Below are 10,269 nucleotides of genomic sequence, written 5' to 3' on the forward strand. Positions count from 1 at the left end.
ATTGTGGGTTAAAAAAAGAATATTTGAAATCCCAATTGAATTTCGAGCCCTAATTTAACAGTTCCACCATATTAATATATATCTCAAATTTTATTTAGGCAAAATTGTCCAATTAATTTAAAATCCTTAATATGCGACAATTGAAATATTTGACCACTTATTTCAAATCTCACATTTTTTTTATACATAAATGTTAAAATTATATCAAATAAGTTTTTTCTTAACAAATTTAAAACTTTGTTAACTATCGAATAAATTAATAATTAATATATATCAAAATTTACTTATAAATTAAAAAATAAATATTAAAATACCCAACTCATTCCCTGCTAACAAAAGTTGTATTGAAAAATAAAATTTAATTTAATTGTAAAAATTAATTTCCATCTCCTTTTGACCACCGCCGCATATTCCCCCGGAATCAGGAACCGCTGCCGGCGACCGACAGAAGCAGAAACTAGTTGCTTTTATTATTATTATTATTATTTATTTATTTAACTAAATAATTTATTTATAGAATATAACGCCCACTTCATCACTCTCTTCATAACTCACTCCTCTCCATTTTCGGCAGTGACAGACCAAACAAAGTACAGCAAAATACATTACTAAAGATCTGCAAATTTCGTTTATAATCATGGCCGACGGATTTCCGACAATAGGGTTGTTGCCGGAGAAGATAATGGATCAAATAGGTATGATGTGGGAGTTAATTAAACAGCCATTGATAATCCCCCTTCTTTGGTTATCCGTTTACATATGTTTAGCCATGTCTCTTATGCTGTTCATGGAAAGACTTTACATGGGAATCGTCATTATACTTGTTAAACTCTTCTGGAAGAAACCAGAACAACGTTATAATTGGGAACCCATTCGTGATGACCTTGAAATCGGCAATGCTGCTTTTCCTCATGTTCTTATCCAAATCCCCATGTTTAATGAAAAAGAGGTATACCCATTTCTTCTTTTTTGTTTATAAATTATGGGTAATGATGAAATTTGTTGTTTGTTCAATTTTTAGGTATATAAGATCTCCATTGGAGCAGCTTGTAATCTGTCATGGCCATCAGATCGTCTTGTGATTCAAGTACTTGATGATTCGACTGATCCTATAATCAAGGTAGTTTGATTTGTGAAAAGATGAAAACCTATTTGGATTTAGTTTATTTGAAAATGGTTTTGTGTGTAGGAAATGGTGGAGAAAGAGTGTAAGAGATGGGGGAATAAAGGGTTGAATATAAAGTATCAGATTAGAGAAAACAGGGGAGGTTATAAAGCTGGTGCTCTTAAAGAAGGACTTAAACATGATTATGTTAAACATTGTGAATTTGTTGCAATCTTTGATGCTGATTTTCGACCGGAGCCGGATTATCTCCGACGAGCTTTACCTTTTCTTATTCATAATCCCAATATTGCCCTTGTTCAAGCTAGATGGAGATTTGGTAAGATTTTTTATTTATTTTATTCCTTTTTATCTTCTGTGGGTTGGTGGGGCATAGAAATAAACCTTTTCTTGTGATTTATCAATAGTTTCTTCTTTTTTTTCTAATAAACATTTACTAAAATATTCACTAAATTAGGGCTTAATTACTGGGGTAAAAGTAAATTTTTTATTAATTTTTTTTTAAAATAATGACGGAGAACAGAACGCGAATTTGGTGTCATAGAGTCTAGAATGGTGTGTCAAAAAATAATTTTTTTTCTCTCTTATTAGATTTAAATTCAATCACGTCTTAGCACATTATTCTCGACATTTTTTATAAGACTAAATTCTCACTCTTTATTATTACTCTGTTTCCTTTTATAAAGAAAAAAATTTTGAATCAATAAACATCCAGAAAAAAAAAAAAGTTCTTAAAATTATTTTATATAAAGTTAAAGAGGATGGGCTAATTCCTTAAAATAAATAAATTATTTTTTTTAAAGAAAAATATTAAATCTGACACAATAATAATAATAATATTGTCGGTGTACTCTTTTACTATCAGTTTTGTAGTAGCAGTTATTTAACTACTCAGTCTATTTTAGATTAAAATATTAATGTTATTATAATTATTAGTATTAAAACTATAGAAATATATAAATTAGGAAAACCAAGATTTTATCATTATAATATTATTATTCCGTTAGCCATAAATTTGATGAGGGTAAATGCGTCATTTGACAACTGTATAAGAGGAACCCACTTAAACTATCTCTTTCTGTCATTAAGGTTAGCGACAGCGGACGTTATTAACGCCGTGAAACAAGGGGTTTATTGGGAATTACAGAAGTTTCCGTGACAAAAGAGTCACGTGGCATAACGTATATTTTCCAAAAGTTTTAAAGAACCAATAGGAATTAGACAACTCAGTCTGTATGTAGGCAATTACCGTGGGATAAGGATGCTTGTGATTCCTACCTCCTCTTTTTGCATGTGACTTTTCAGATTGAATTTGATCCTTCTACTTTTTTTTTTCTTTTTTTTTTATAAATAATATTTTTTTTATTTAAAAATCTCATTTTTTTTCTAAAATAATTTATACATATAAGTTAATTGTTAACCATTGAAATAGTTCATTATTATGTGCCTAACAAACCTAAAGTTATGGGTAAAAATTCAGATCATTACTGTGAATGTCTAGGATTGTACCCATCTTTTATTCGATTTCAATGTAGTTACTCATTTTTTTTCGCATCTCCGATTAGTACCTCATTCAACCCATAGTCTCGAGATTACCCGGGCGCTCAACCCTTAAAAGATATCCCAACTACCATTCTTAGGACATTTTCCTACTCAATATTGTCTATGTCAATTTGAAATAAAATCATTAAAAGGCTAAACATAGGATTAAAGAGTATAATTTTTTTAATATTGCATCAATATGAACTATCTGTATGTATGATTCGGGTATGAATTTTAGGACCCATCTTCGAACACTGGTACCTATTGCCCTCCCTAAAATTGGGATTAGTGTTAAATTTGTAAACTAATATATATAAATCAGTTAATTGTTTTTAATTAAGATGAATGAGTTTTGGCAGTGAACGCTGATGAGTGTTTAATGACAAGAATGCAAGAAATGTCATTGGATTATCATTTCACAGTAGAGCAAGAAGTTGGATCTTCAACTCACGCTTTCTTTGGATTCAATGGTAAAATTCAATTAAATTAATCGATCAATTGATCAATTTCAATTAACAATGTTTATTTGTATTGATCAGGGACGGCTGGTGTATGGAGAATTGCAGCCATTAATGAAGCAGGTGGATGGAAAGACAGAACAACCGTTGAAGACATGGATCTAGCTGTTCGTGCTTCGTTAAGAGGATGGAAATTCATTTATCTCGGCGATCTTCAAGTTAAAAGCGAACTTCCCAGCACTTTTAGAGCTTTTCGATTTCAACAACACAGATGGTCTTGTGGCCCTTCTAACTTGTTCAGAAAGATGGTCATGGAGATTATTAGAAACAAGGTTTGTAAATTGTAATTAATTAACTAATGAGATGATAATTCTAAGTAAATTGAATCTTTTGTTGTTGTTTTTTATGCAGAAAGTAAATGTGTGGAAGAAAATCTATGTGATTTACAGCTTCTTTTTCGTTAGAAAGATCGTAGCTCATATGGTTACATTCTGGTTTTACTGTCTTGTTCTTCCTTTAACAATCTTAATCCCTGAAGTTGATGTTCCAATTTGGGGAGCCATTTACATTCCTTCAATCATAACTGCCTTGAATTCAGTAGGAACTCCAAGATCAATTCATCTTCTCTTCTACTGGATTTTGTTCGAGAATGTTATGTCTTTCCATCGCACCAAGGCCTCTTTAATCGGTTTACTTGAAACTGGGAGAGCTAATGAATGGGTTGTAACTGAAAAACTTGGAGATGTTCTCAAGAACAAATCGAAATCCTCCATCAAAAAGTCCATTTTTAAGATGGGCGATAGGTGAGAGCTTGATCTTATAGATAAACAAAACAGAGACAGATCATAAACATGTTTTTGTTTTAACTGTTTTGACAGGATTTTAGTACAAGAGTTGTGCATTGGAGCATTCCTTTTCTTTTGCGGTTGCTATGATTTTCTCTATGGAAAACATTACTACTTCGTGTACCTGTTTCTTCAAACGATCTCATTTACCATCATGGGATTCGGATACATTGGCACGATCGTTCCTTAAAAGATCATCGGGGACGAAAGAGCTCGTTCTTTGTGATAACCGGAGCGGGTGCGCACCAATAAATATTGTAATATTAATGTTAATAGGTGAAGAAGAAGTAGAAGAAATCGAAAGGTGCAACTAGAAGGGAGAACCCAAAAAAATGAGACTTAGAGTTGTATGATGGTTTGTAATATGTGGAATTTGGAGTGTTTATTTCCACTATTTCCTCTTGTTTTTTTTTATGTAAGTTTTAGATTTGTAATGAAGTTTTGTGAGCATTCAAGTGTTAATTAGAACTTTTTCACTTGATGTTTTACTTTGTCTATAGAGCAATTTGTATGTCATAACTAGACAAATCAAATTAATGGGTAATAATCATATTAGAAGATAAATGTTTCAAATTTAATTTTCATTAAAAATATTTTTAAATTATTAGATTGAAGTATTAAAGTGGGGATTGAGGATGTGAATACTTTTTAGTTCAACATTTTAAGTTATTTCGATTTTAAAAAATGGATAATTAATATAAATGGTATATAGCCAAAAATGGCCTATATATAATAGGAATGGGTAATCTAAGGCCTAATTAAGGGGACATATTTTCAATAATTGCTACTTTTCATGACCCACTTATCATTATTATTATATATTTCCTTTACATTGACAATATGCCTTTTGTGGTTTCTTAACAACCTTATAAATAACCTAATCTCTTTTACTTTTTTTTTACTTTTACTTATTCAATTGTTTAGAGTAAAAAAGTCATAATGAAGGATGAAAAGATTGTGGTAGTAAAAAATGATGATATGAAAGTACAAAGATAATTAATGATAAGTAAAGCTTATAACGATACTAGTTCCAAAAAGTGTAGTACTTAGTAAATTGATGATAAAGTACAAATTGAAATAAACTAATGTTAATTTAAAAATGATAAAATTAAAATTGTTTGTAATTTAAAAATGATAAAATTAAAATTGTTTGAGAGCTTAGATAGTTAGTTATCTTATTTAAACTAGAAATATTTCTGTGTGATTGCTTGCGCACGATGGATAAAAATATAAATAAAATAAAAATAATAATAATATTTATTCAATGTTTAAATTTTTAATAAATCATGAATAAATAAAATGTTTAAATTTTAATATATCACGACTAACATCTTAAAATAAAATAAAAAACGCTCTCATCTAATTAGTTAATTATATAAATATATAGATTAGTTAGTTAAAAAGTTAAACTTATATTACTAAAATGTCCCGAGTTCATCTATTTTAGTGTTTATTTAAAATATAAAGTGTTATTAATTTAATTTGTTAAAGAGTTGTATTTGTTTTGTTAGGTTGCGAGTTGAAAACAACCTATATCATTTTAAATTTTATTTTAAATCGTTTTAAGTTTATGGGCGGGTCAACCCACAATCCGACCCAAATATCCATTTACGTACTCTCACATATATATCCAAATTAACCACAGCTCTCAACTCGGCAATTCATACACTTTAAAAATTAAGCATCATTATATATATATATTACTAATCTTAAATTTAATTATTTTAATTTATTTATTTAAAAAGATTTTATTTTTATTTATATACATAACTTATTTATTATTTGCAATTAATTATACATAGATTATTACATAAATTGTAATTTGCTTAATTTTCGTCCTTCATCTACGGCACGGATTTAATTAATTAATTTTGTCACTATCATTGCATTAGTGGATTATTATTACTTTAAACGATCTTCTTTTTGACTAAATTTTATTTTCAAGATATATATTGATTTATCTTTTATCTTTTAATTTTTTTTATTATAACGTTTATTTTGAACAAATATAAAAAGAGAAAAGATGATATAAAACCATTTTAAAAAGTTGAATAGAAAAAATAATGATGTTAACACCATGGGCGTGATTCCTGTTTGATTTTGTTGTCGAGACCTGTTTGTTTGCTAATGATTGAAATACTGATTGTGTATTAGAATTTTAGGATATGCTTTTTTATTGTGTTTGATTTCTAATCGATTATTCAAAATGAGTATAATATTAACACATTTTTATCTTTGCAACGTATTTGACATATATTAGTTTGTTTTAAAATAAAAAATTGTCGTCACAAATTCGTGGATTCAAACTTTTATATCGGTTGAAAAGAAAAAACAAAAGGTAAACATAATAAATGGACATGGATACCACATTGTCACAATTTAGGGTTTTTGTTAGTTGAGATGTCTCATTTTTATTATAATTATTGTCTTCCAATTGGGTTTTAGGATAAAACTTTTTATTAATCCTTTGTATAAAAAAATCCAAATATTGAAATGTCACCCCTTCAGGCATTGTAGGGTCCAAACAAGACCTAGCCTGCAATGTGTTTTCTAGAACGGCTAAATGTTGCTTTAATAATTTGATTTATTAATTTAATTAATCTATTTTATTTTGAATAAATTATACATATATATCATAAGAGTATCTTATTTCTTAAATTGATATCTAATTCTTATTTGAACATGCTTTTTATCCGATAAAAAACATATTTCTTTGGATTTTAGGTAAGAGTATTAAAGAACAATAATTGAATTCTTATACCAAACATGGGTCTAAATTTCATTTTGAAGACCCAGATTCTTAGATAACTTATAATAATATATTTTTGTTCAGTTGTGGGATTTTATTTGAATGATATGTTTCTTCTCGAAATGTCGGGCATGTTACACTTCTTTATTTTATTCTTTTTATTCTTTTTCTTTGTCAAAAGGTGTGATTCATTCGATAAACATAATAAATAGAATAGAAATAACGTAAAGAAAATTATTTTATATATATTTAAATGGCTCAATTGTTACTTGTGTATTGAAAGAGTCGTTTTGAGTAACAAAGTTCAAACTTTGAATTATCCCATATGAAACTTCAACTATCACAATTTTAGTTATTTAAAATTTTTTCACAGATAAACGAACACCCTTATTTCTTATTTTAATTTAATATTTTTCTTTTTTTTTAATTAATTTACCATATTTTTAAAAACAAAATAACAATTATCTTCTTTTTCTTTTTAATTATTTTCACTTGTTACATATTTTGTAAGAGGAGTGATATAGGTAAATATATTGAGAATGAAAGCAAGACCACACATTTAAAGTGATCTTTCATTTTGTACATTAAAGAGAAATAAAAAAAAATAATAAGTTAAAAAATTGACAATATTGGGGACAAAATTTTCTGAACAAGGCCATTTTTTTAATTTATTATTATTTTTTTAGATATATATTTTTTTTTATTTCTCTCTTATGCACATGTGTCAGAGGTCTTATTTTTATTATATTTTCAAATTATATTTAGCAGTTTTGAACGTACATGTGAAAAATATTTAATTTAAAATATAATTATATCCAAATTAATATATTGTAAACAATTATGTAGTTACGAAATTAAAAAAAAAAACTATCTCTATTCAAATATTCCTTTAGACTAAACGTGTGTTTAGTCACAAAAACAAATTTAACTAATTAAAATGCTATAAATCTCTAAAATAATATTCAATTTTTAAAAATACATTCAAAACGTCCCTTATTATCATTTAATTTAAAAATATAATAAATCAATTAACAAAAACAAAAATAAGATAACAAACATTTGGTCAATCTTAAAAATAATAATTAAATTATTAAAACTTTGATTATTCATGTGATAATTCAAAGCTTAAGTCTCAAACGAATGGAACCTTCGAATCTTAAATAATTAAATAATGAAAAATTAAAAAAAAAAACTATCTCTATTCAAATATTCCATTAGATTAAACATGTGTTTAGTCAAAAATAAAATAAAATTTCAGCTAATTAAATCTCTAAAATAATATTTAATTTTTAAAGGATACATTCAAAACATCTCTTATTATCATTTCATTTAAAAATATAAAAGTTAATTAAAAAAAAAAACAAAAATAAGATAACGAACATTTGATCAATCTAAAAAAAATTAAATTGCTAAAATTTTGATTATTCATGTAATAATTCAAAGTTTAAGTCTCAAACTAATGAAACCCAAGTTTGAAGCTTAAATAATTAAATCATGAGAAATTGGAAGAAAAAAACTTTCTTTATTCAAATATTCCCTTAGATTAACATGTGTTCACGAAAAAAAATGCGATCAATTTTTAAAAGATATATTCAAAACGTCTCTTATTATCATTAATTAACAAAAATAAGATAACAAACATTTGGTTAATCTAAAAAAATATTAAATTGCTAAATTTTTGATTATTCATGTGATAATTTAAAGCTTAAATTTGAAACCCAATGTCGAATCTTAAACAATTAAATAATAAGAAATTGAAAAAAAAAAGTTATTCATATTTGACAGAATTTGAATTATTCACTATAATTTTTTTACCTCATCTATCTTTTAATTTTACTACAATGATAACCCCAGGTTTTTACATGATCTATCTTAGAAATCAAAATTATGAATAAACACTAAGAAAATACAGATTAAGGATTAAGAATGGAGAAAGAACAGAATTAATGATTTGAACACTTTTGTTTCAATCAGAGAAACAATCACCAATGAATGTTTAAATGTTTCTTACAAAATTCAGAATTAAGATACTCCCAGTTATCGTTTTTCAAATAAAATCGCATATAGATCCAACCATAGAAAATCAAGCAAAACATACAAAATTGAATTACCAAAATTGAACTAATGAACCCTCCTTTCATTTGCCACCATGTTTGGCCTTCTTAGCAGGATTATTAGTCTTTCCAGCTGGTTTTGATCGCTTAGTTGCTGCTGTATGAGCATGCCCACAACCGCAATTGTCGTCGTCGCCACCTTACCATCATAAATCACATAAAAAAATCAATGAAAAAACTAATCCCCGAACAAAACTGAAACAATTTGAAGTTTTATATACCTTTAGCTTTTGCCTTTTTAGATGGGACTGGAAGAATCTTTGAAGCAGTTACCTTCTTAGGTGTCTCCTCATCTTCTGAGTCATCATCCTGATGAAAATGAGCAAAAATAGTGATTTCAGGATGAATTGAAGTAAACCACACATTTCAGAAGCAAGATGGGTAAAAACATTGAATAATTCGAATAATATACCTCGTCTGATTCATCAATATCGTCATCAGAGCTATCATCGCTGGTTTTCTTCACTGGTTTAGAAGATCTTAACTTCCCATTTGTAACTAAGATTTTAAACCAAAGAACAAAACAAGTCAGCTTCAAACATTGAACAAATACGAATAACACTTTATGAAAACAGTTTAATCAAGAAAAGCAAACACTACCATCATTATTTACAGGCAATTCATCCTCAGAATCCAAAGATTCATCTTCAGAATCTGTTACATTTATTACCAGTTAGAACAATGTACAAAGAATAATATGAGAACCAATTTGAGATTAAAAGTCTCACCATATGGAAAATCATCAGTGAGGAAGTCGATAAATACGAATCAAGGAAACCAAATCAAACACGAATTAGACTACAGAAACAAATCAACATTCAAAACGCTAATAAAAACCAAAAAGGATATTGTTCTTCAGTCATAATTTCTTCAAGATATCCACAGAAGTAAACACTTCCATTTTTACAATCATGGGATAATTCAAATTCTTTTTCAAACACGAGATCAAAGGTCACATGAGGGATGATTTCTGCAGATAGTGATCCCAAAATGAACTCTTTTTCTTCAATTTTCACACGAAGAGGGATCAATCCCTTTACTTTCCCCTTTAGATCACCTAAAGCAGCCTGGTAATTAAGATGATTACAATTCATTTCCATGGCTAATAGTTTGATACAAAAATATAAACTTTATCATTCAAAGATTGTCAATACCTGAGAAATATGTACGATTTTACCTTCCTCAGGAACAACCATAATAGGTTCTCCAGCTTTAACTTCCACACCTGTAATAAAGGGAATGAAATTCAGTTCATAGAAAAAATTATATTTGCTGCTTGAGAGAAATGAAGCTAACCCCAAAACTCCATTGATGATGAAGACGAAAGCAGATGTATATTAGGTTTTGAAAACTGAGGAAGAAACGAAAACCTGAATGTTTGGTTTTTAACGGCATTGCCGCCATCTTTTTGATGAATATTAGGGCGTCGTGCCCATTA

The 10,269-nt window shown here is 27.8% G+C and overlaps 2 protein-coding genes across 2 annotated transcripts; one reads left to right on the forward strand and one right to left on the reverse strand.

Moving 5' to 3' along the window:
* Positions 1-545: 545 nt before the first annotated feature.
* Positions 546-4,456, forward strand: LOC124916615 (glucomannan 4-beta-mannosyltransferase 2-like). The gene is made up of 7 exons (XM_047457357.1): positions 546-949; positions 1,022-1,120; positions 1,190-1,442; positions 3,025-3,135; positions 3,205-3,455; positions 3,535-3,926; positions 4,002-4,456. Exons 1-7 carry the CDS (start codon positions 638-640, stop codon positions 4,156-4,158), a joined length of 1,575 nt encoding a protein of 524 aa, XP_047313313.1. The 5' UTR covers positions 546-637; the 3' UTR covers positions 4,159-4,456.
* Positions 4,457-8,647: 4,191 nt separating this feature from the next.
* Positions 8,648-10,054, reverse strand: LOC124916625 (histone deacetylase HDT1-like). Its single transcript, XM_047457369.1, has 7 exons — positions 9,986-10,054; positions 9,681-9,898; positions 9,560-9,576; positions 9,432-9,485; positions 9,244-9,329; positions 9,053-9,140; positions 8,648-8,970 (listed from the first exon to the last, which is right to left on the reverse strand). Exons 1-7 carry the CDS (start codon positions 10,025-10,027, stop codon positions 8,855-8,857), a joined length of 621 nt encoding a protein of 206 aa, XP_047313325.1. The 5' UTR covers positions 10,028-10,054; the 3' UTR covers positions 8,648-8,854.
* Positions 10,055-10,269: the final 215 nt, after the last annotated feature.

The sequence above is a fragment of the Impatiens glandulifera genome, chromosome 1 (assembly GCF_907164915.1).
Source record: "Impatiens glandulifera chromosome 1, dImpGla2.1, whole genome shotgun sequence".
NCBI lineage: Eukaryota > Viridiplantae > Streptophyta > Magnoliopsida > Ericales > Balsaminaceae > Impatiens > Impatiens glandulifera.

Excerpts from the sequence above, each read along its gene's own strand:
- LOC124916615 (XM_047457357.1), top strand. The coding sequence starts at position 638 with ATGGCCGACGGATTTCCGACAATAGGGTTGTTGCCGGAGAAGATAATG. Across the intron at positions 1,121-1,189 it reads CGACTGATCCTATAATCAAG|GAAATGGTGGAGAAAGAGTG; the intron begins GTAGTTTGATTT and ends TTTTGTGTGTAG. Across the intron at positions 1,443-3,024 it reads TCAAGCTAGATGGAGATTTG|TGAACGCTGATGAGTGTTTA; the intron begins GTAAGATTTTTT and ends GAGTTTTGGCAG.
- LOC124916625 (XM_047457369.1), bottom strand. The coding sequence starts at position 10,027 with ATGGTTGTTCCTGAGGAAGGTAAAATCGTACATATTTCTCAG. Across the intron at positions 9,899-9,985 it reads AAATCGTACATATTTCTCAG|GCTGCTTTAGGTGATCTAAA; the intron begins GTATTGACAATC and ends CTTAATTACCAG. Across the intron at positions 9,141-9,243 it reads ATATTGATGAATCAGACGAG|GATGATGACTCAGAAGATGA; the intron begins GTATATTATTCG and ends CATTTTCATCAG.